Source organism: Phytophthora cinnamomi (assembly GCF_018691715.1).
Source record: "Phytophthora cinnamomi strain GKB4 chromosome Unknown Contig122, whole genome shotgun sequence".
Classification (NCBI taxonomy): Eukaryota; Oomycota; class Peronosporomycetes; order Peronosporales; family Peronosporaceae; genus Phytophthora; species Phytophthora cinnamomi.
Window position 1 is genome coordinate 1 of NW_027151055.1, and position 25,389 is coordinate 25,389.

The 25,389-nt window shown below is 53.0% G+C and overlaps 4 protein-coding genes across 4 annotated transcripts; 3 read left to right on the top strand and 1 right to left on the bottom strand.

Annotated features, from left to right (window-relative positions):
- Nucleotides 1-4,612: 4,612 nt before the first annotated feature.
- Nucleotides 4,613-5,953, bottom strand: IUM83_19958 (uncharacterized protein; the record flags this gene model as incomplete). Its single annotated transcript, XM_067945028.1, has 2 exons — nucleotides 4,613-5,167; nucleotides 5,879-5,953. 2 exons carry the CDS (start codon nucleotides 5,951-5,953, stop codon nucleotides 4,613-4,615), a joined length of 630 nt encoding a protein of 209 aa, XP_067780944.1.
- A 1,038-nt stretch (nucleotides 5,954-6,991) lies between these two features.
- IUM83_19959 (TKL protein kinase) lies at nucleotides 6,992-7,237 on the top strand (the record flags this gene model as incomplete). The annotated part of the gene is made up of 1 exon (XM_067945029.1): nucleotides 6,992-7,237. The coding sequence occupies one exon, from the start codon at nucleotides 6,992-6,994 to the stop codon at nucleotides 7,235-7,237; it is 246 nt and encodes an 81-aa protein (XP_067780940.1).
- Nucleotides 7,238-7,257: 20 nt separating this feature from the next.
- Nucleotides 7,258-7,686, top strand: IUM83_19960 (TKL protein kinase; the record flags this gene model as incomplete). Its single annotated transcript, XM_067945030.1, has 1 exon — nucleotides 7,258-7,686. The coding sequence occupies one exon, from the start codon at nucleotides 7,258-7,260 to the stop codon at nucleotides 7,684-7,686; it is 429 nt and encodes a 142-aa protein (XP_067780943.1).
- Nucleotides 7,687-15,987: 8,301 nt separating this feature from the next.
- Nucleotides 15,988-20,340, top strand: IUM83_19961 (uncharacterized protein; the record flags this gene model as incomplete). The annotated part of the gene is made up of 2 exons (XM_067945031.1): nucleotides 15,988-16,068; nucleotides 19,966-20,340. The coding sequence occupies 2 exons, from the start codon at nucleotides 15,988-15,990 to the stop codon at nucleotides 20,338-20,340; spliced, it is 456 nt and encodes a 151-aa protein (XP_067780942.1).
- Nucleotides 20,341-25,389: the final 5,049 nt, after the last annotated feature.

Sequence of the window (25,389 nt, forward strand, 5' to 3'; positions counted from 1 at the left end):
GTCCTGCAGGATCACCTAGGTCCTGTGTCCACAGTGCCATGTTCTCCTTGCGAAGGGCAGGAAGTTGACAGGATGAGCTCTGTGCACTGGAAGATCCTACGTACATTGAGGCGTGACCTGGTTCTTGGGGTCCAGGCGCTTCCACTGAGGCTGGCCCCACGTCCTCCCAGTACGCCGGCCAAGCTGAGCACGCGCTGGATGTCAGCACGTCCCACCGTCCTGTCCCTGGACGTCCACGCGCGCGCGAGGGCCTCGCCAGCAGCTAACCGCAGTCCACGATCACGAGTTACGGCGACTGAGAGCAGCGCCTGCTCAAGCAGCGCCTGGTCTGCTGCTCCCTGGCTGCTTGCCCTTCTGCGGGGAGGCTCTGGGTAGAGGTGATGGGGCGGAAGGAGGAGGAGGAGGAGGAAGAGGCTTCGGCTCGGAGAGAGGAGAATGGAAGTGAGGGACCAGATAGCGTGATTCCAGTGTCGGTGGTTCCTACGTGCTTGCCTTCTCTCCGACGTTGCAGTTCAAAGGTGGAGATGATGCTCCCCCATCTCTGCGCTGTGCTTGAAACAGCAAGGACTGGGTGCCACTGAGTGCGCCAGCAGGTTGAGGCGCCATGCGGGTGGGCGCGAGGCGGAAAGTGGAGTGCCAGCGGTCACCGCGTTTCTGAGCTACGACGCGTGGGACGCGATGCAGCGCACGCCGCGCCGTGGACTGAGACTGTCACATGGGGGGACGCTCGGGAGGATTGAACCACTGCTCAATTTAAGCACGCCACATCGTCGCGGCTTGTCTGAAAGCGACCGCACATCTGCGGAAGGTTTTTGCTTGGAGCGCAGCAATGCACGCGCCCCTCGCCAGCCAGACACACGGCGCAGCAATCACTCGCGAGCGAAGTGGGACGCTTTGCCTGAAGGTGGCAGCCAGTGTCTCTGACTCGAGCTTCAACTCAGGATTACGCGCACGTTTGTCACTTCAACTCAAGCTCGGGCACGTTTTGTCTGCTTTAACGCGAGGTTAACCGCAGTTGCGACCGCGCGGTGAGGACAGGTCATTTGAGTCCGAGTTCCCGACGATCACGGCAACAGGTGGTCTCACCTCATTAGAGACCCTCAGCAATTCATTTATATCAGACTCAATAGCCCACCGTTAGTACCACAACGGTGTGATGCGTGCGGCGCCTTGACGTTGCGCTCGTCGCGGAGAGGGAACGCGAGCTTGCAGCGCCTTCCCTCAGGTGACTGAAGACGTCCAGACGCGCTGAGGCAGCGCGTGTACACGCTTCAAGCAGGCAAAAATGTCTTCACGGCAACTGACTGGTGGCTTTGCGCACAAGTGGTTGATTCCAATGCCCGCTTGCCAGGCAGCGCGATTAAGATTGAAGCCTCGTCTTGGGGTTTGACTAAAGCCACGCTGCTATCAGCCTAGGGCACACAGCGTGTTCGATTACATCTCACCTTTCGTGACCGCAGCGTCCATACAGCGCTGTTGAGCATTGACTCAGAGCAGCAGGTGGACAAACTTGTTGGTTGGCGGGGCGTGCAGCACACTCACCAAAAATTTCCAGGCAATAAGGATAGGTGGCATCGCTGTCAATGTGTGCCCACCAGAGACTTTGTTGGTGTTAATAACACGGAGGAGGAGAGGGAATCTGGAATCCTTCACTGGCAGGGAACCTGTTGTTAGTGGATAGATGGAAACAGCTCACGAAGTGTATGACGGGTGGGAAATTCGAGGACCTTGGATGAGGAGGATTTGGTGTGTGAGTTTCCGATGGTTTGTGTGGTGGTGCAAGTTTCATCCATTTGCTGGTGTCGAGTCGATGGTTTTGCTGCCTGCGCTGCTTGGCTCACGTTAGGCTTTCTTGCGGGTGGATGGTGCAATTTAATTAACGGTCAGGCATTGCTCCCGATATGCGGTGGTTTGCAGATCAGCGCTTTCCAGAGTTTCGTGACGACGGCCGATGATCTCTAGGTGTTGCATTTAACCACGGCGCAGTGGCAGTGGCGAGCGCCAATGCATGACCGCTGCAGTGCAGAAGTCAGGCTGCACTGCACACGACACGTCGTATCGCTAACTTGCTCGGTTGGCGTGCTTAGCGCCTTGTGCAGACTCGGTCCAACAACCGATCTCGTATTGGTGTCGTGGTCGATCCGCTGGAGGTTGTGCAGTTCAGATCCCCGGGGATCGGGCTTTCGGCCGGAATAGACGGGGTTAATGGTGTGAACCCGCCCTAGAGCACGAGCTTGACATGGCTAACACCGTTAAAGTGGGTAGGCTCTCGATGACTCTTGACTCAGTTTCGACTCACTCTCGGAGTCAAACGCATACCTTAAAAATAGGGAATTCATTAGACCCCGTTGTCAGATACAGACTGATATCGATCATACACCAGTGGGGGGGTTCCCACCGGCAAATTTTTAGTAGGCTACTCAAGATTGGCGACTCAATAAATCCAGCGAAATCATGAGTTGTGTTTCCACCGGCATATTTTGAGAAGGCGCGGCCTTTCGTCCATTCCTAAGAGCTGCTTGACGATGAAAGAGCTGGCTAGCGGAACTCTAGTAGTTCTGCATAGGTTTTTGTCTCGAGGCTACGCATCACCTAGCGGCGGCGAGGACAGTGACGACACTGATGAAGCAGTGCAGTACTTGCTCAGTGGCAATGCCTGTACCAGTGGATTGTTTGTCAGGGCCGACCAATGCAATGACGAAGAAAAGTGGTGGGTGAAGCCGCGTAGTGGGGAATGGATCCGTGAGCTGGTTGCCTCCCAGTCACTGTTCGATGATGAACGCTTTCATGGCGGCTTTAGGATGCGGCGACTTACGTTTGAAAAGCTCTTTGCCATGGTGGAAAATCGTATTACGCGGGAAAATACGAACTACCGTGAAGCTGTTCCGGCAAGAAATGTGCTGCTCGCGTTTCTCTATTATAGTGCTCACGGCGTGACGCTACGGGTGCTGCATGAGAAGTTTGGAATCGGTCTATCGACGTGTAGCGAGATACTTCGACGCGTAGCCGACGCTGTTTGTGCACTTGGATTGATATGCTTGCCGTCTGAAACCGAGCTTGTAAGAACAAAACCCGCGCTAGTCGCGCCTCCCAAATAACTCGCGCAGAAGCTCACGATCGCGCTCCCTCTCGCGCTCCTGGTGTTCGCGGCTCTCCTGCTTTTCCTTGACACGTTGTCGTAGAGCGGCACGACGATCGGCTCGAATTTCCTCGAGCTTGTTTACCATAGCATCCGTCTGTAGCTGAACCAAATTCATGAGGAAGCGTTGATCATTACTTGGCTCCGAAATCTGCTTTCGTTTTTTTTTGCCTTGAATGGAGTTGTTCTGCTGTGTGTTTTCTTGGTCTTCGGACGCACCATCAGAACCTGGCGACGAAGGGATGTTGTCAACGAGAAGGCCTTCGTCTCCACCACTGCACGAAGATTGCGCTGCATCCGTGTTTTGGTTGTTGTCAGCGAAGTCCGCAAAATATGTCTGACGAGGAGCACTACTATCCTCTCTCTCAAAGATAGGCGTAGAGGAAACTAAAGCGGAAGGCTCGACAGAGTCATCACCGCCTAAGATGTTCTTCAAAGCATTGAATACGGCTATGTCCATGTCGGCATTGCGAGCGTCCGTCTTGTTAGCAGCCTTGATGGTTTTCTTTTGCTCACGTGACAGTTCAAACCAACAAGGCTGGCCGGTTGATCCGACCACATGGTTGTTGTTAAATGCGACTATGAACTTGTACGCAACAGGCAAGTTGTTCTTCTTGTCGATGACTGCTTTCTCACTGCGAGACGTGGTGCCACCACACAGCGTCTTGAATTGCTCGAATACTCGCGTGTTAAGAAGGGCCGTCGACTCCCCCTTCTCTGCTGGGGTATCCAGCTCAATTCGCCATGCCTCGATGAGCTTCAGGATCTCCGTTGTAGTCCAGTTAGGCCCTCGAGCACGAGATTCACCCTGCTGCTTCTGCTGCTTCTTCTTCGCCATGAGACCTTCTCCTCCGCCCCCTACTCAATATTTTTTGCAGTAGCAGAAATCCTACTGCAAAAATCCGCACCTTCAGACGGGTTATTGAGTAGGAAAGTAATGAATCAGGTTAGGTTCTCAAAAACGCCTACTCAAGAGTTACCGGTGGGAACCCCCCCAGTACTACCCCTTGCGAATCGCAACTTCACTGCCTCAAATAGTACCCCCTAAAATCGGTGTCTGGGACTGTAAGAAACTTCAAAACCCGCAATCTTGTAACTCACGCATATTATTAATACCAGCACTACGAAAATCTGATAAAAAGCGGATTTCCGATCAGAAGAGTGTCGAGTCGGACAATCCATCAACCAGACTCGTTCCTACAAACGCCAGCATCTACTACATGCTGGCTAAGTACGGTAAGGTACACACGCCAAGAACACTGCAAGTACGCTAGACAAAACACGAATTGCATTCGATTGGAGTGTATCTCCGTATACAATAGACCAAACGCGAGTACGAAGACGCCAGCGACCGGAGGCATTCGTGGTGGAACGATCCGGAGCAGTCCAAACACAGACAGCTCTTGCTGCACAACCAACTTATCCCGAGTTGCCTTGCCTCACCTCAACAGACGCCGAGGACAGTGCACTCAATCATTCCACCAGGCGAAGCTGGCGGTACCTCTTCTGAGACGACGTGGCACCCGCGTCAGCCGTGTCCCTAGCAGATGCACTTGCAGTGGCGCTCGCCGACGCACCGCCTATTGTGGCGCCGTTTCCGCTCGACATGGACGCAGTGTTCGACGTTCCGTCTCCGTTCGTGACGGTGACGGTCTTGCTCGAGCACGGGCTATTGTTGCCGGCGTTCGCGTTGGCATTGTTGGTGTTGGTAGCGTTGACCTCAATGGTCGCAGTCGTAGTCGTTGCAGGGGCACTGTTCACGACAGTAGCGGGCGCGTTGTTGTAGACGGGGGGCACTGTTGTAGCACACAGCGGGTGGGGCAGCGTTGGAGCTGTTGACAGGACGCCCGGCACATCCACACTGACGTTCACACCGATGTCCAGCACGTTGGCGCCGCCGTTTCCCAGATCGACACCGACACTCGCGAGGCCAGGCACTCCGAAGTTGACGCCGGGACCCACGCCGTAGCCGTGGTTACTGCTCGGCTCCTCTCTTTCAGCTGCCGCATTGAATCTTGTGATATTGTACTGAGGTTTGTATGTTCATTGTTGAAGTTGAGAATCTGCGTCGACCCCCCTCCTCCCGCGCAACACGGTCACACTGTCGTTAGCGCAGCGGAAGACCAGGAGCGGTCCTCCAGGCGCACGTGTAGATTATACTTCGTTCACCACGGGGAAACTATCGCAACGTTTGCGAGCGACTAGCGCACGTGTCATCGCGGGTATTGTGAGATGTACCGATCCAGCTGTTTTCCTGTCAGTTCGACAGCAAGGGATCGCTCAACTAACGGAAAATGCCAATTAGTGCACTGTATACAATCGAATTGAACACACTTCATTCTTAACAAGGTACACTATTAAGGAGGAGGTACACTATTGCCTAGGCGGAATCCTCGGAGTCCCAAATCGTGAACTCGTCCAGATTTTCGAGAAGATCCTCTTCAACATCGTTGTCATCGGAATCATCGTCGCGAGAGAGCCACTTGCGGCAAAATAGTTCTCCATAGGCGTCATGGCGACTGATGTGCCAATCTTGGTAACAGGGAGCGAATCCTGCCGCTGCCACAGACCGAGTAACAACGTCGTCAGGCACATCTTTCCAGGCTGTTTCCACCCACTGAGCAACGTCTGTAACTGGAGGCTGCTTCGGGTTTCCACCTTTCGTGTACTGCACGGGGTCCGACGATTTCCATTCGTTAATGATAGTCGAAAGTTTGTCCTGGCAGCCCTTGCTGGGACCTCTTGGTGCTCCTCGATCCACGTGACGACCCCCTTCTTCTCCGACATGGTCTTGGCGAGGCGAAATCCAGGCATGGTGGCGTTGATTGGTTGGTGCAAAATTCCGTGACCAGTATGTGCCGGTGTCTCAAAATCAGAGCGGTCCAGGGTTACAGCGTCAGAGCAATCACGGTACTTACCACTGTGCGGCATCCGCGGATTTTTTCCGCGTTCAGACTACATGCAGTCCTCATGGAGGTGAGGGGTGGTCGCCTCCGGTCATTAAGATGGTCAGCAAGCGGGTCCCAAGGGAAGAGGCGCAGGTGGACCAGTCCATCGGTCAGAGAGCTTCGGCCAAGTGTTCTCGGGGCACTCGTTTGTCGCTCGGCGGCGTCGCAGTGACTAATCCAGCCAGCCTGTCACTGCTTCACTGCACGTGCTGCAGATCGGTCTACCACTTCCTGGGAGCTGAGTGCTATACATGCAGTGGGGACGATATCGTCCCCATCGAGGTGGCTGCACGGTCGGCGCTTGTCGGCGGTGGTGTCCTTCGTTTCAACATCTATGCAATGCCAGACGCCGTGTTTGGGTCGTTCGTCTACAGCTCCAGATTCGTTGCAACCAGTACCAACACTGAACTGCAGTCGGGCAGCTACGGCAAACTGGAGTAAGTGGCTACGTAGACACTCCATCATTGTCATCTGTGTACCTTGTGTGTGTTCATTGTAGTATTATATATTATATTCATTTATCGTCGTCATCGCTCAAGTGGATACAAAAGTCAACAACATGGTACCAGATCAATCCAATAGCCCAGTATTTCATCGGCAGCGTTCGCCCGTGAGCCACCAGCACGTGCAACAACCACAGCATTCGCAAAATTTGGTCTCCAGTGATTCTGCCTCGAACGACGAAAAACTCTTAGGTAAGAACGGGTTGTGAAGTGACGACGTGATCACTGCCAAGTGTATTCCGCGAGGCAAAGTTCACGTACAGCAGCTTCTGGGGCGTTTGGAGAAGTGTACACCGGAGTCTTCAACCACGAGCGCGTGACCGTGAAAATGCTGCTTCCACAAACTCCCGGCGATATGCGCCACATGAACGAGTTCCTGTCCGAGGCGAAGATAAGAGCACATGCGCATCGTGCGCTTCGTCGGCGTTGCGTGGGACTCGCTGCCGGACTTGTGGGTGGTGCTCGAGTTCATGGACGGCGGCGACCTGCGTTCGCTGCTGGATCGGTACATCGAGTCGGACCACCTGGTCAGTTTCGACCGCGAGAAGATCACCATCGCGCTGCACGTCTGCCACGCGCTCGTGTACCTGCACTCGCTGGCGCCGTCGATCATCCACCGCGACTTCAAGTGCGCAACGTCCTGCTAAGCAGCGACCTGGCGGCCAAGATGACGGGCTTCGGCATCTCTCGCGAGCAGCTGGACCGCACCATGACGGCGGGCGTCGGGCCGTTGCGCTGGATGGCGCCGGAGGTCATGCTCGGGGAGATCAACGACGACAAGGCTGACGTGTTCTCGTTCGGCGTGCTGCTGTCAGAGCTCGATATGCATTCGCTGCAGTACGCGTTCGTGAAGATGAAGGGTCTGGCAGTCAGCTGTTGTCGGGACACGGCGATCCTGCAAAAGGTTGCAATGGGGATACTTGCCGTGGAGTTCTCGTCGTCAGGGCCCTCGTCGATAGCGATGGCTGAACTTGGTGAGGCTTGCGTGAGCGTAAACCCAAATGAGCGACCCAGTGAAGCGGAGGCGCTGTACAAGCTGCAGGCAAGTGGTGTCTCGAGTGGTGGGCTAGTTGGATCAGCAATACATGTCACCTAAGTTAGCCCCTGTTTGCCATACATATAATTGACGACCCTCGTATCAATGGTTTCATTCGTCATCTCGGTTCAGTGCCGCTATCATGGATTGGTAGTAATATCTTCAAGTAATATTAATAATTCGGGAGACGATTTTGATTTTCAAATTATATAATAATACTAATTGGATGCGTGGAAAATTTACTATTAATAAAATTAGTTACTAATAGTAAAATCAAACTACTAAAACGCCCTTACCACAGATTCCGTTCTCATTTCCTCATCTGATCGATCTCTACGTCGTTGTAATGAAGAATTAGCTGGCGTTGGGCTTGCTCATTGCTCGTGTGTACGCGGAGAGGGATCAATACAATAGATTCTGTCGAACAGACATGAAAAAATGTTGAGGAGCTACGGGCATCCTGAGCTCGGGAGGTTTGTAATAGCCAATCGGCCAGAACCGCAACATCGAATTTCCGCCACTCTGTTGCTTGAGTACGGATGTCAGATACCGCGAGAGTAGCTTCATCCACCTCCGTAGCCTGACTCGACAGATATATCCCTTGACTGCTTGCTGGGGAGGGCTCACAGTCCGGTTGATCTTTATTCCTGAAGGTTGGAACGCACGCTGGACTACAAAAGATACTCATAGAGGTGACCGCATTTGATGCTAGCAAACCATGGACCCGAGTAGTGCTAGCCGTACCGTTTGGAAAGATCAGCCTCTTCCCAGCGTTCATTGCAGCAGACATGACGAACAGGATGACCGCAGATGCATCAAGGCGCCGCTTCCGTCACATCACCCAAACAGTTATCGGCCTTGGAGCACCTCACCGGACCCGGTTGCGGTCTTCAGGGAAGAAATCGGATAAAGAGCGCGAGAATACGACAGAGCACCTTGGCAATCACCCACTGCGCGCATCCTTGATGATATTGACCTTGAACTTCATCCTAGAATTTAGTAGGAATTGTAGTAGTTTTTAGTACTAATATCGTGATTTTTATACTAATTATATGTTAGTACTAACGATTATAATAGGCTTGTATTATACTGTTTATAGTAAAATGCTACTAGTAGTGTGTAGTACTTTTTGCGATTTTGCTACCAAACCCTGGCCGTGGATTCCACTTGACGCCGGAAAATCTATCGACGATCAATTCGGCTAGAATACATACTGTAGCACACAAAAACTGCAAAATAGGGATATTGCGAAATCCTCATCCACTTCTGCCGCAGCTCATCATGGCGGTCACGCACAAGTTTCATCTGGCCAAACTAGGCAATCCATCATGGCAGTTTCATCTTGCCGAACTAGGCAATCACCGGGGGTCCCGCACCACAGCGCTCTTATGTATTATACATCTCACCCAATTCTACTAGCAACCATCGGATTCATAGCTCAGTCGAACAGCCCTCCCGGTTTAAGTGACAGCGATCTAGTATTAGCGACTCAATGTAGTATCATAAAATGATACCATGTAGTATCATAAAATGATACCATACTCCTTTTCGCACGCTCACCGCAAAATTCAGAGCTGTTCCGGGCGAAGAACGGCTTTGTTGGGATAATCACAAAGCCGTGCTTCGCCCTGAACAGCTCTGGATTTTGCAGAGCGTGCGAAAAGGAGTATATGATAATACAGTCAGGCGCTAATACAACTGTAGATCGCTGTCACTTAAACCTGGAGGGCTGTTCGATTGAGCTATCAATCTGCTAATAGAATTGGGTGAGATGTATAATACGCAAGAGCGCTATGCTGCGTGACCCCGGTGATTGCCTAGTTTGGCAAGATGAAACGCACTATGGGATGAAATGCGTTAGTGCGATTGCTACAATTTCTGTCTAGCAGAAGGACAGGGAAAAGTTGTAGCTAGGTTAGACATCTACCGTAGCCTCACGCTTCCAACGTGAATGCCCCTGTGCATGTAGTTCGGAGCCCCTGCTCCAAGAAACTTTTCATTCTGAAATATACCTCGTTCAGAGGACTCAAGTCTCCGACGCTGTCGACTCTTCTCGGTGGTCTTCCTTTTCAAACCTTCAGCAGTTCAGTGTTGGTACTGGTTGCGACGAATCTGGACCTGTAGACGGACGACCCAAACACGGCGATAATATCCGATTGAGTCTGGCATTGTGTATACTTCCTCCGGAAGGAATTAATTGCAAGTATGATGTATGACAGAACCATAGGTTTTGGTAGTCGTGATTTTTGTATCATTATCGATTTGGAGGGGATAAAATACTAAGAAGGGACATTGGTATCTGCCCTGTTCGAGTTGCGCAGAAGCTCCACTGCTCTGTTGTAAACCTGCCGATCACACGCAATCACTTCTGGCAGCATGCCTAGCTTCCTTAGTTTTGCCTTGTTCATGTGTGGCAGAGCGTACGTATTATAACCGCTGACTTGCAGCATGCTACGCATGCAGTTTTGAAGCGATATGAACGCGTTTTCCTGCGTTTCCTTGGTCATGGAGTCGTACGCTCGATTGACAGCTTGAATGATGTCCTCGGTTCTACGCAGTGGGGCTCGATTTTGAGAGGACTGGAGTGAGATGAATAGGCCCAAGTCCATCACGTTGGTATCAGGTGAGTGGGGGGGGGGTTGGCAAAAGAGGCGACTTTCAAGTTACGCATGGTGACGGTGCCCTTCGGTCGATTCCGACTATTTTTTTTGCGATGTACTTCTCGGCAAAAGGCCAGATACCTAGTTTGCCATCCCAGTCTGCGTTTCGATGCGGGTCGAACCTATGAAGTCAAGTTGAAGTCAGTAATATCGGTATAGAAAGGGTATATAATCACCAGAGTAACCTTACCTTGGACGTGCGACGGCAGCCAAAAACATAGTCTTGGGTTGCTATGGTGTTTTCTGACCGAGAGTTCTTCGTCGTCTAGCATTATAAACGAGCGTTTGTCTTTGTCTGAATTGAACCACTTTTCATCTACATGTACAACGATATACAGCGGCTCAAATATCATTCGTGACTCGTCGACAAAGGACAATGCAAACTCGATGCGTCGAAGCTTGTTCTTGTCGGTCAGACAAGGCTTGATCAGTGTAGAACGTCTAGAGACCTCTCCCTCCTTGAGTAGCTCTCCCACCATGTACTTGGAGAGACCTGCGGCTGCGGCAGCGCGCCGAATCACCTGTCGATCTTCCAGAGGAACCGACCGCAGCTTTTCGTTAGCTTCTTCGCGGGTTTTACGCTTCCTTCCGCAATGCTTCGCTTTTCGGCTCTTGCATCCATCTATAGGGGTCCTGGAGGCTCGAGCTGCGCAGTACACATTCCAGATTCGGCTAATTGTGGTGGGATGACAGTCCCAACGCTTAGCTAGGTCAATGTAAGTTCCCGATGGCAGAACGAGATCGCTACAGCGAATTAGAAGCTCATGAATGATGTGTTGGCGTTCCTTCTCTGTGAAGTTGGTCCTAGACACAGTCATCGGTCGCAGAGGTGCTTGCTGTTCACGTGGCGGAAATTGTTCAAATGAAGCGGTCGAGGCGTTGTGTTTGGTAAGACCCTGCACACGGTAGTGGTGTATGATTCGTATCCCCGAATAGACGAAATATAGACGCGTCCACTCGTCCATTCCGCGGAAAATTTGGAGAAGACTATGCAATTTTATCTTGGTCAACGTCTAGATACAGCATTTATTTCCGGACAGAGGATGTATGTTGAAACGAACGGCACCACCGCCGACAAGCGCTGGTTATGCATGCACCTCGATGGGGACGATATCGTCCCCAAGCGAGCGTACTGCATGCATGCCACTCAGCTCCCAGGAAGTGGTAGGCCGATCCGCGGCACGCGCAGTGAAGTAGTGACAGGCTGGCTGGATCAGTCACTCCGCTGTTCGCTGTCGTGCTCACCGCTGGCACGCCATCTCGCGCACCACAGCGCCTTAGCATCTCGTTAGACATGCGAGCCCAGCGCTACGACAGCGGTCTCTCTTTCCACTCTTTATCTTTGGCTGGGACCCGCTCAGTCGCAGCGGAGAGTGCCAGCTCAGAAGCAGGAAGGATCGATCAGGAATTCCACCCGCCAGCAGCAGCAGAGACAACAACAAACCAGCGACGTTGGCCGTCGTCGCCGGCAACGCCACCAACGTACGACCGCGACAGCCACGTCGACTGCTTCGGGGGACAAGTTGAAGCCGCGGTGAGACGAGTTCGGGGACCCATCTCTTCGTCTTGGATCCACTATGACCTGACGCCCTCCACCAGGTTACCCCAAGCACCAGAGATTGATAACCAGTTAGTGCCTTGCTCGTTCCTCCTCGAGCGAAAAGGGGGACTGAGATATACACGCAAGTCTATCGAGGAAGACGCGAAAAAGATCGCGGCCCGAGCCACGAGCTGGGGCCTACGCCAGCTCCTGCGTCAGAACGGTCTGGAGCCTGCACAGCGCTTCAGACGCGATTTGGCGCTTGAATGGATTTACAAATACACACGCGCGCCCGAGCTCTGCCAGCACGATGGGACCCGATTCAGAGAAAACGAGATGGTACACTGGGACTATCTGCAGTTGAGTGACAGGTTTGGTGGAGACCGTTATGTACTGATGATGAAGAACGGCTGAGTCACTATTGAGAGCTGTTTGTCTGCAGCAGTGCAAATGCTGATGTCGCAGCAGACGCCTTGCTCTCATGGCACAAGCGGTACGACTGACCGAAGATGCTGATGTCGACCAGGGCTCATATTTCGGGAACGAGACAACCAGGATCTTATGTGGACGGGTTAAGGCTGAACAATGCTTTTCTTCCGTTTACACGCCTTGGGAGAATGGAACGGTTGAAAGCCTGAACAGGGATCTACTGCAAGTATTTCGTGTGATGCTGATGGAATACCACCTCGACCACCACGAATGACCCTATCAGCTGCTGGTAATCCAGGAAAATCTGAGCTAGACTCCGGTTCGCTCTCTGGTTGGCAAGTGTCCGATGGTGCTTTTTTTTGGCGCTGCCACTGCCATCGGCGCTCGGCATCATCACCCGTCCTGAGCACAATGACGCCACCACCACAATCGACTTAATCAATGTGGCTGACTCACTAGAGAAAGTGCAGTCCTACTTGCTTGCAATGCACCACGATGAAATCAATGTGAAAGAGAAGAAACGCCTCAACGACATGGCAACGGCAAAATGAGCTACGGCCAATTTCGACGTTGGAGATTATGTGCTTTGGTCTCGTGGCGATGAGTGTCTTGCCCACAACAAGTTGTTGGCGCAACGGGTAGGTCCGTTCGCAGTAACGGAAGCTCGTCCACACTCCTTCATGACCCGACACTTGCTCACGAGGACCTACGAAGTTCATGGCTCACGGCTTTGCTTTTACGCGAATTCCTCACTGGATGTGACAGAAAAAAATCTGTGACTTTGGGTCAAATCAAGGAAGGCTGCTGAGCGCCGACGGATTCTCAAGTCATAAGTACAATGCTGATGTCTTACGTTGGGAGCTGCTCGTTAATTGGACAGGTCTACAACACATAGAGGTTTCGTGGGAGCCGCTGAAGTCTCTCAAGGCTGAAGTCCTGAGCAATGTGCGTGGGTTTGCAAGCTCAGCCGGGGAGGACTTTGTAGAGGCAGTCGAGTAAACTTGCTCAAGATCGACGTCGTGCTTTAGGGGACAGTGTTGCCAGGACAAGATTGAAGCACAAGTCTGTCTTGTTCAAGCAGCAGATCCTGCCGACCTTGACGTTTTTGCGGCAAAACCGATTATGCGATTATGGAATTCGTTCGATTTCGCGGCTGTTTACGAAGGTATGGTATTGACGTGGAACAAGCCCTTCGCACTGGGAACTGGTGGTTCCGACCATTTAGCGTGGCTAGTTGTCTAGGTCTGTGTTTTTCATTCTACTTTTTAATAACTTTGTTTCTTCGCAAACAAGGCCAGATATCACGAAATGGGGATGTTTGTCGGCGAGTGTCGTCTTTCGTCTTCTTCGCTGCGCTGTCATGGTCAGGTGCTGTCGGCGCCTGCAAAGCGAGGGAATCGGGGGAAGGGGATATTTTACTGCTTAACCATTTCAACGCATCGACAAACGGCAAGGCGAAGTTCGAGAAGACCGCATCAGCCCCAAAATCAGGTACACCGCAGCCACACACCCAGAGCTACCCAGAGAAACTCTCTGCAAGATCCGATGAGCGCACTCGGCCTGCTTCATGGACAGTGCCGCGCCCGAAGTCTCTTATTGGCGGCGCAGCCGTGATCTGAGCAAATCGGTTAGCTTCCACGCAACGTTAGTCCCTCAGCAGGCTGCTTGGAGCTAAACTCCTCCGTGGATTTGAAGCTCCACCAAGCAGAGGAAACGCTTCGCCATTTCGGATTCGAGAGCTGTACTAGTAAGAAGAGCAAGATGCGCTCGCGGCAGGCTAGACAAGGTAGGCGTGCGGTGCGTACAATAAATCAATGGTGTGTGTTTACTAGGGTCAATCATTGTGCGGCAATCAGTGCCGTAGCTCCCGTGTTGTGAACCGGTGATGCGAGGAATAAAGCAAATTGGAAACTGAGAATTGAAAGTTGGCTGCGTTCCGTGATCCTAACGTTACACTAACTGCATGCATGCACTAGGGAGCACCTGGGGCTCCCTCCTTGACTGGGTTCGCACCCAAGGTTGGGTGTATATCCAAGTTGAGTGTCAGCTGGCTCCAACTAGCTGCAAGAGACGCAGACACACAAACGAAGATCACAACACAGCATGAAGGCTAAGGAAGGCGAAGCTCCAGGCGAGACAACGACAGCACCATCGGCAACGATGGCCGGTGCGTCTGCTGAAGTGCTCGAGGCTTGACTGGCCATGGATCTAACGCTGCGCTTGTGTGTGTGTGTGTGTGTGTGTGGGTGGGTGGGTGGGTTGAGACGACGTAGAGCAAGTCCGAGCGTCCCACCTGCTGATCAAGTACAGCGGCTCGCGTCGCCCCGGTGCGCACAGGGCGACAATCACCCCGACACCCGTCAAACCCGCTGCTGCATTCGATAACACGAAGAAAAAGGGAAGACAGGCCTCCTCGGGGAACGACTAAAGCAGGGAAGACGACACAAACCAAACCCATCAAATGGAGCTCGACGCTACACTTGTGCTGCTTGCCAGGCACGCTCTGAAATTCAGGGTGGCCAGCAATCAGCAGACACACAGCAAGGAAGAAGGGTCAAGACATACGAAACTTGAGTTGGAACTCTTTGTCGGGCATTCTCGTCAGGTAAAAATTGATTCTCGATGCGGGGTGTGGAACTCGTTTTCGACGCGCCACATAGCGTTGTGCTTGTAATACAATATAGAGCGAGGCAATCTCCATCTCATCGTCTTCGTCACTAGAATCTTCAGTGTCTGCAAGCAGGAGCAACCGATTTCTCCATACTGCCTGAAGACCCTTCAGCAACCGCTTCTTCTCGCTTGACGTCGGCATCTTGCGAATGGTCGCTTGGATCGAACTCTTGGTCCAAGCGCTTGGAGAGGTCTCAAAGTTCAACGGATTCAATAGGCTAATAATTGTCGAGCTCGCCTCTTGGAAACACGGCTTGTATCCAACTATGACTACCACTAATGTAGCATTCACTGCACTGGTTGCAGTCGCGACGCTGCTGGCCGCCGCCGTCGCTTTCCGGACGCGCTTACAGACGTACTGGAGCCCGCCGTCGCAGCGCTTAGCTGGGCCGCTGTGGTCCGGAAGACGTACCGCAAGCTTGGCTTGGAAAGCCTTTCGGATATTCGTGCGTTCTCATCTTCAGCAATGGTGAAATTTTATTGCGAGGACTAATTGCAGCGCAGGATGCACTTCCGATATACTGCAAAGACAATGCAAGCAACGGCTGCTGGAACGATCCAAGTCCGGTGTTGCTTCCCCTGATTTCTCACGATTACGTCTGCAGACTTCAAAGTTGAGTTTTGATCTCCAGGAGACACAGTGTAAGTGCCACCACCAATCTAACGCAGTCCCTAAAATAGGTCCGAAAGCAAGCGTTAAAGCGCGTTTTTGTGCCAGAAATGCCTCACGAGAAGAAAAAGCGAGGTACCACAAGCCCGCCGATATGTTCTCGAGCGGCGGTTCGCTCAGTACGCAATTGGACGCCTAGCGCGAATGACTCACAGGACAGCTAGCTGCTATTACAAGCACTCAAAAGCACTCCCACATCTCGCATACAACTACAAGCATGCTCCCCTCCCAACTGGTGCGCCGAACCGTCAAGCTCCAGAGTCCGGTGTCACTCGGCCGCCTGGTGGCGCGACCGGCGCCCGACGTTGGTGTGATGCTCGAGCTCTCGCTGCAGATGTCAGTGCGGCGCCATCACCAAGACCTGCAACGTAGAGGACGTGCACGTAGCCGAGATGGAGGACGAGACGGCTAACGAGTTCCTGTGCGTGCGCTTCAACGCCGCCAAGATCCGCCGGTACAGCGCCGAGCTCGAGGTGGGCGGCCGCGCGATCGCGGGCGGTGACTTCTGGACACCCACGGACGCTGCCAAGACCTACGACCGACTCGTGGACGCACGGCGACGAGACCATCTCGCGCAACTTCGACGGAGGCGTGTGAAGCGACTGGAGGAACGAGGCAGACTACGTAGTGATAGCAGAAGCGCTGATTGTCGTACCCCGACAGGCGATGGTCCGAAACTACATCTATTCACCCAATTGGATTCCAAGAGATCTCTTGGAAGAAAAAAGCTCGGGTGAGATCTCTTGAATTCCAAGAGAATTTTAACCAATGAGAACGAGTCAAGGGTGATTTTTTTCTCTGGGAAACATGGCTTGTATCCAGCTCTGACTACCACTATTGCAGAAGGCGAGTCGCAAGCTTCGCTCGGAGTGAGTGCGCAGGTAGAGCTGTTGTTAGAGTGGGGTCTGGGCTGTTTCACTCACGTCGTGTTGCGGGATATCATACTCGTGGGTGAGTGTTTAGCTCGCTTTCATTGTCATTGACGTCATGAGTGTTTAGCGGATATCGTACCATTAAAGTGATATGACTAGGAGGGACTCATCATATGTCTTTATTGCGTAACATTTGCGTGAGTTTTCGTCTCTCCTTCAGTAATGGTGGGTCTCTGGTGCGCGAATTACTTGCGACATTCATAGGGCAGCACGCGGTTTCGCTACTTTTGGCGCGATGCGCAGGCTGAGGTGTAGCAGTAGGAAGCAGCAGCGGTGAGATCACGTGTGTTTCCCACGGAGAACGTTGGGATTGAGGTGAAGATAACCTCGTAGGTCACAACCCCTTGTGATAACCTGGGACTAGACACTGAGCAACTACAATAGCACGGTTCCAGTAGGACAGTCGCCACTATGGAAGCTGGAGCCTGACCTTCGTCACACGCCCACTTCGCGTTTACTAGTGACCGTCCTTGTTGCTTAGACTTGATCCTTTTCAGTAGCTCTTGCACGCTTTCGCTTGCCAGACGCAGTGTGAAATAAGATATTGGAACGACGTTCAAAAGCTGTCGCGACGTTTGAACTGCGTGGGGCCAAGTGGTTTCGTTAATATTGCTGCCAGCACTTCCTCCGATGGGTGGTACTCCAAAGCAAATTCGCCATTCTCATAACAGCAATCGCTGCTTGATAGTCGTTATACAAACCCGTCTGCTTCTGACAGGGGCAAAGCTCTTTCCACAGATTGTGCGTCCATTTAATCATCGTAGAATACTCAGCAGCAACTACAAAGTCAGAACTGCATATATCGTCCGTGATCAGTCGCTGTTTGTGGCTCAAGTACGCGTAAGGGATATATCCCTCCATCTGCAACACGCAGCCAGTAATTCATCGGCGATCATCTCTTTCATTTCCTAGATCTAAGTAAGCATAAACCTCTATCTCCACGTCTTTTGAAGTCTCCACGCATTTACATACGCAGCAAACTGCATATCTCACGTTTTGGTCTTCTTTGTCTGCACAAGTCCGTAGTCGGATGTCCCTATCAAATAGCGCAGTACCCTCTTCGATAACACCTGGTGTTCTCGTGTGAAGCAGTTGATATATGTTCCTAGCGTTCGCACAGCATTCGCACTATCTGGGCGTGTGTACTGCACCAAATATTGTAGAGAGCCTACTATCTGTCGGTGATCCACCTCAGGATTCGGGTTAACAAACTCGGGTTCTCGCTCCGGGTCCCTGGAACTGGAAAGTTGGCACACACGTGCTAGTGCGGGCGCTGCGGTAACAGGTCCATCGCTCTCTGTTCCGCTGTCGCGACCAAAGCGCACGAGCATGCGCTTCTTCCAGTCTATTACCGTATCATGCCGTGGCTTGCACGGCATAATCCGGCTCATTACCACGTCGAACTTATTGTCCAGGTCCAGGACGATGAAGTGTTCGACGAACACTCGTTGTTTGTACGAGAAACGCACGTTCACGATGCGCTTCTCGGTCTTCACGATGGCACCTGTTGCCAATCGCACTTCCAGAAGACTTCAAGATATATGTACCTCCTCGAAGTCAAGACTCGGCAGGCTCCGTAGTCGAACAACATTGTTCGATGCGCCCGAAACCATTGTGCTTTTCAGCTAAGTTTGGCGAGGTCGCACGGTTCCGTAAAACACTCCAATACAAACTCAAGTCATTTGACCAATCGCTCCGCACCACATGCAAGCTCTGTTCGTGTTTAGTAGATGTGATTGTGTGCAGAAACCAACAATCAATAGTCACTGCAAGTGAACCGGGGCGATTGGACTCCGGCGATTCAATCAATCACCCCGGCGAGTTTGGAGTAGAACCCACAATACCAAAGCTCGAAGAGAGCGAACGACTCTCTAAATCTGTGACCTACCGACTGAAGAGACATTCTCGAATTAGCTGAGTCTCCCTTGCCATACGCGTAATAGTTCGGCAGCCTTCCTCTGGATCACCGAGTTCATCGTTCCAATCAATTTCACGTTCATGTCCGTCGGATCTACACTCAAATTCGTCACTTCTTCCGCACTGCATCTCGGCCGTTGCGTTTTGCCCACGAAAGCGAACACGAAATTCGCTTCGACCACCGGCTCAGCTGTCTGCGGCAGCCCAATGTTATCCAACCCAGTAGGTGTTGGCGGGCCGCCTGGTTTAAATCCTTCGGCTCGTAGATATAGTGGAGATCAGCCGACACCGCCGACTTGTGCACCGATATGCGGACGAACTTGGAGAGTTTCTCGAGCCGCTGGAACATCTCGCAGCGGCCCACGTCATGGGGCTGCTTGCAAAACTTGCATCGCCGGGGACAGAAGTGTGCTGAGTGGCTGTTACTTCCACACGCTGCGCATGGACCGTAGAGAGGACGCTCGTCGAAGTCGCCGCCTCGGCGATCTCGGCGGTCATAAGTTCGCCTGTCACGGGTGTCATCTCGGCAATCCCAGCGCTGGAGCTCACCTGACTCATCTCGGCGAACTGGCCGTTGGCGCTCCCTCGACTCCTCTCGACGAGCTGGGCGGCCACCCCTGCGTCGCTCCGCCGCGCTGCCTCGGCCTGAGGACTGGTCCCTCACAGCTCCAGCGTTCACGTAATTCTGGCCCTTGTCGGAGTCGGCGTCGCTGAAGCTGCTGTAGTCACCTTCACTGCTCGACGACTCATACTCGCTGCCTCGCCGACTCGACAGGCGCGAATCGAAGCGGCGGTACAAGTCGTCCACCGCCGCATCCACTGCGTTGACTCGGCGGTATCGATTCTCGTCGCGGCGACCGCGTCGGTCGTCTCGGTGACAGCGTCGATCGTCTCGGCGACTCTCTCGACGGTCACTCCGCCGAGTCTCGCTCCCTCGACTGCCGATCATACGGTCGCGTTGCTTCTTCCTCTTCTCACCGAGTATTTTCTTGTTGATGATTTGCTCCACTCGCTGAATGTCGGCGAGTTGGAGTGTATACAACAAGTCCATGACTTCGTCGTCACTGCAGTTGAGTAGGAACTGCTCGACGTGGTCGATCGCAGCTGCGCCGCCCATCTCGTACCAGATCTTGGCGGTGGGGGCATATCCGTTGAGCCGGATGAGGAAGTCGCATATCGGATCGTTCGCCTTGCGTGTAGCCGAGTAGTATCGAGTACGCGCTGACTGGTCGAACTGCGAGCAGTAATAATCGAGGAACGCCTCGCTGAGTAGGCTCCAGCGTTGCTGAGTCTTCTTCGGCAGCTGGGGATACCAGCTCTTGGCCGCTCGACCGAGACTCAGCGAGAATGGCTCGCACCACGAGTTTTGAGCTGGCGAATCCCTTTCATCTCATAGATGAAACGCTTCAGCCACTGCAAGGACGCATCTGAACGGTATCGTTTGCCCTCGAACTCGGCGATCTTGTCGAGCGAGAAGTGGGTACGCACTTCGAGACACCTGGAGTTAGTCTGCTTCTACAGCTTGATGTTATCGGGCTGACCCGGTGGAAGCGTCGGCTGCGCGCCGCGTTCGGCCTGGAGCGGGCTCTCGGGGCCAAGCAGACAATTGCTAAGTGGATCGCCGACTTCGGTGAAAATCCAAGCAAAGTCCTTCTGCCCCGTACCCCGGAGACGAAGACGACCGAGAAAGCCAAGAAGTTCCGGTCGTCTGTGGGAACCCCGTACTTCGAGGACTCTCACATGCTGACGTCGAAGAAGGTCAAGCCGAGTCGAGGTTACTATGACCACCTGTACGACCCCAGCGACGAAGCGGAACTCGGCGAGGATCCGAGGGAGATCCCGAACAAATCCTGCTGGCTCAGTTACGACGGCGTGGGCTGGCTCGTGCAGCGATAACCCAGACCAGAAGGTGTTAGAGTTCCGAAGAACAAGTAGGTCTTTGTGAAAAAGCGAAATGGACAAGGTGAAGTGTACAGATATCACACGCGAATCACTATCAAGGGGTGCCAGCAAAAGTATGTTGAGGTTGCACTTCGCTGTCTGATCGACTGGATCCCTACCGCGAGGCAGACGGCCTGCGCGTGCTGGCACGTGCCACCGGACTCTGTGATTGAAGATGGGGAGATCACGCAACCTGATTGGCTGGACTACCTCTGATACTGGAATGTGATTGGACGACAACTTCAATTTGGGTGCTTATGATTTGCATGTGTTGAGTCAACCGTTTTGAGCCGCAGCCGTGACTAGGCAGATCAGTCTTACGACTGACAACTTCGTTTGGACCGCAGCCGAGATCGTTTGGACCACATCTACAAGCCTCACCTACTAGGGAACATTGCATACAGTAGGGACTGTTAGCTGGTAAAGACACTAACCTAAATCGAGCTCACTTTCGGATTTCCTTCCAACTACTCACTCGACTACCAAGCCTCATTCGCACACTCTCAATTGGTTATGAGCCCAAGCTACGCGGACACCGTCAAGCTCGTGGAAGATAACTACTTCCACTGGGAGTTCAACATGCGGATGAAGCTCTCGCGCAAGGGACTGCTGCCCCACATCATCAAGGCAGAGTTCGACCCGGTGAGCAACAGCACCACGGATGCATGGAAGACCGACGATCTGAAAGCCCTTGGAGTGATCGCTGGCGACGTCAGCCTCACATTCCAAGTCTACATCCGTGGTGCGATGACTGCGATGGATGCATGGACCATGCTCCAGGAGCAGTTCAACCGGAGCACGCTCAAGAACCGACTCCTCGTCACCAAGAAGCTGAATAACTTCAAGATGGAGCCCGGTACGCGGTTCACGACGCACGTGGACCGATTCAAGGAAATCGTGCTCCAAATGGAGACGATTGGTGAGCCTCTCGACGAGACCCGCCAACTCGTGCTGCTGCTCGGCAGTTTGACCGATGAGTACCGGATGATCAGTACCGTGCTCGAGAACACGCCGAACATGACGCTCTCGTACGCAATCCAAGCGCTAGCTGGTGTTGAAGCCTCGGATGAATCGTCATCGGCTCGAGAGAAGGCGTTTGCTACGGAGAAGGAGAATTTCAAGCATCGGTACAACGGCAAGTGCTTCTACTGCAAGAAGACTGGCCACAAGGAATTCGAGTGCCGCAAGAAGAAGGTCGACAACGAACGTGGGCAAGTCGCGCAAGCTGCGTCCGACTTCGCGTTTACGGCAACGGGTGCGATGGACAAGTCGGAGTGGCTCGTGGACTCCGGTGCCAGCTCGCACATGACCAGCGTCCGGGACAAGTTCGTGTCCATGAAGGAGCTGAAGACGCCAGTCCGCATCACGATCGCGGATGGCACGAAGATCGACGCAGTTGCAAAGGGCACCGTCGGAATGAAGCTGATGGACGGAACGTCTGTCACGCTGTCGGATGTGCTATACATCCCTGAAGTTGATGGAAGCCTCATCTCGGTTGCGAAGCTGGCCGAGAAGGACGTCGTCGCGCAGTTCAGCAAGGACAAGTGTGTCTTTCGCTATGGCGATGCTACCGTCATGGAGGCCAAGCGTTTAGGAAACGTCTACAAGTTGAAGACAGTGGGGGGCGAGGTGTGTCGTGCGGCGACGGCATCTCGTAAGGAGCCATGGGCCGTTGTGCACGCCCGTCTCGGCCACATCCCGTTCAAACGTTACGAACAGCTGTTGACCATGGCAGACGGAGTGCCTTGCGTTTCGGATGGTGCCACAAGTGGTACCGTCTGCGCAGGCTGCTGCATGGGCAAGATGAGAGCGGACGACTATCCGCGCCACCCGGAGAAGCTCGTCAAGAGTGCAGGCGTACTGGATCTGGTCCACACGGACGTGATGGGTCCGATGCAGACCAAGACACCCGGTGGCTGCACGTATGTGGTAACCTTCATTGATGACTACTCACGTCACGTGACCATCTACTTCATGAAGGCCAAATCGGAAGTGCTGTCGAAGTTCAAGATCTTCAAGGCAGCAATGGAGAACGCAACAGGCAAGGCGATCAAGCGCCTACGTTCTGACAATGGTGGCGAGTACACGGGCACTCAGTTCAAGGCCTACCTCGACCGCAGTGGCATCAAGCATGAAAAGACGGTGCCATACACGCCTCAGCAGAATGGACTGGCTGAGCGCATGAACCGAAGTTTGGTGGAGATGGCGCGCTGTATGCTCTACCAGGAAGCCATCGAGAAATCGTGGTGGGCCGAAGCCGTAAACACGGCTGCGTGGATCATCAACCGGCTCCCCAACTCGGTGAACGTCAAGACGCCCTACGAAATTGTGCATGGAACCAAGCCGCAGCTCAAGAACATGAAAGTATTTGGTTCAGTTGGCTACGCGCACATTCCCGACGAGAAGCGCCGCAAGTTGGATGCTAAGGCCTTCAAGTGTCGATTCGTTGGCTACGAGGATGGTGTCAAGGGAAACCGAGTACTCAACGTGGCGACGGGAAAGGTGCAAATCGTGCGCACCGTGAAGTTCGTGGAAACAACAAGTCTGGATGACATGGTGGAGAAAATGGAGCTGGATGACGATGAAGTCAAGGTGGAGCAGCCCAGCCATGGTGGGTATCAACCGGACGAGTCAGGACAAGTCGTGCCAATGGATTCTGAAGTTGGGGACGTTATCCCACTTCAACGTGACATGGGCGTAAACGATGCGATCGTGCCATACGGATCGACACATCATATGATTACCCGATCGCGTGCTCGCCACATTGACGAGACAACGGATCCTGAAGAGGCAGGCGCTCGCAAGAAGCAAGTCGTGGCACCCTCGACTACTGGCACGAAGCGCCAGAAGATGATTCAAGGCAGAGTTCAGGTTAACGAGGACCAATATGCAATTGAAGGTGGCCAAGCAATGGCTGCAACGGAAGAGGTCCCGACGTCATATGAAGAAGCTATGGCGAGTGCGGACCAAGTGGAATGGAAGAGGGCTATGCAGAGCGAGTTGAAGTCGCTCGTAGCAAACAAGACATGGAAGCTGGTGCCGAGACCAGCTCACCAACGACCGATCGGCTGTCGTTTGGTATTCGCATTGAAACGCAACGAGAAGGGACAAGTCATTCGTCACAAGGCCCGTCTCGTAGCCAAGGGTTACTCGCAACGTCACGGCATGGACTACGAAGAGACGTACGCCCCGGTGGCTTATCTCAACTCGATTCGCGCCAAACTGGCGAAGTGTGTCGCAGATGGATACGACATCGAGCAATACGACGTCGACACCGCGTTCCTGTACGGCAAGCTGGAAGAAGAGATCTACATGGACTTGCCAGAGGGACTCCGAGATCTCTTGACACTTGCCGAAGAAGATGGTGAAGAGGACGTCGTTTGCATGTTGCTGCAAAGTTTGTACGGACTCAAGCAGGCGTCACGAATATGGAACGAAACGATTGACTCCGGAATCAAGGTAGTGCGCTACCTACTGAAGACCAAGGACGTGGGTATCACGTACGATGGGTTATGTGGAACCGAGCTCGTCGCCTACTCGGATGCGGACTGGGCCGGCAGCCGCGACGACCGTCGTTCCGTAAGCGGGACGATGTTAATGATGTGCGGTGCTCCTGTGGTGTGGCGTTCAACGTATCAGATGACTATCGCGTTAAGTTCTACAGAGGCCGAGTATATGGCGCTGAGCGAATGCGTGAAGGAGTGCGTCTGGATGCGCCGTCTATTGAAGGACATTGGCACTGAACAAGTGGGGGCTACGGTGATCTATGAAGACAACCAAGGCGCGATGGCGTTGGCGAAGAATGTTGGATACCAAGCTCGCACGAAACACATCGACATACGCTACCACTTCATTCGCGAGAAGGTGGTGAGCAACGAAGTCGCGCTGGAGTATGTGGAGACCAAGAACCAGCTCGCTGACTTCATGACAAAGGGTCTATCGTCGAAGACGCTCCGCTACTTGATGATGTGTAGCAACGTTGGACCCAAGCTCGAGACATCGAATTGAGTGGGGGTGTTGAGGTTGCACTTCGCTGTCTGATCGACCGGATCCCTACCGCGAGGCAGACGGCCTGCGCGTGCTGGCACGTGCCACCGGACTCTGTGATTGAAGATGGGGAGATCACGCAACCTGATTGGCTGGACTACCTCTGATACTGGAATGTGATTGGACGACAACTTCAATTTGGGTGCTTATGATTTGCATGTGTTGAGTCAACCGTTTTGAGCCGCAGCCGTGACTAGGCAGATCAGTCTTACGACTGACAACTTCGTTTGGACCGCAGCCGAGATCGTTTGGACCACATCTACAAGCCTCACCTACTAGGGAACATTGCATACAGTAGGGACTGTTAGCTGGTAAAGACACTAACCTAAATCGAGCTCACTTTCGGATTTCCTTCCAACTACTCACTCGACTACCAAGCCTCATTCGCACACTCTCAATTAAGTATGACGTCAAATTTTGGGAGATTTACGCTTAAGTGAAGGCTGAGTCCGGGACCCTCTTCTAGTGTTGGAACTGGGCCTGGTGTACTGGTAAGTGGACTTTGTTACCTCATTTTTGAATGGACCACTGGGTGGAGTTGACGTTTATATGGTACAACCCGACTATTTTGATGATAGCCCGGGCCGTGTGCGCAAACGCAAGCAGAGTCTCTATGGGTTGAGGCAAGCGGAGCTGGTTTCAAACGCGCTAAAATGGATGCTGGTGTATATGTGAGGACAGTGGAAGATAATAAAGTTTGTGTGACTGTGTACGTTGGTGATCTTTTTATTGTTGGTACTGATACCGACATCGAGATAGTGCTGGGTGAACTCAGCAGTGAATTTAAGATTAAGGATCTCGGTGAAGTGAAGCTTTTACTAGGAAAGGAAATCACATACGTGCCAGGACACATGCCGATGATTTCACAAAAGGACTACACAAAAAAACCTAGTTCGGTGCAAGATGGATAAGTGCAAAGCCCGTTCCTACGCCCCAAGTGAAGGGATCTTCGGGGCG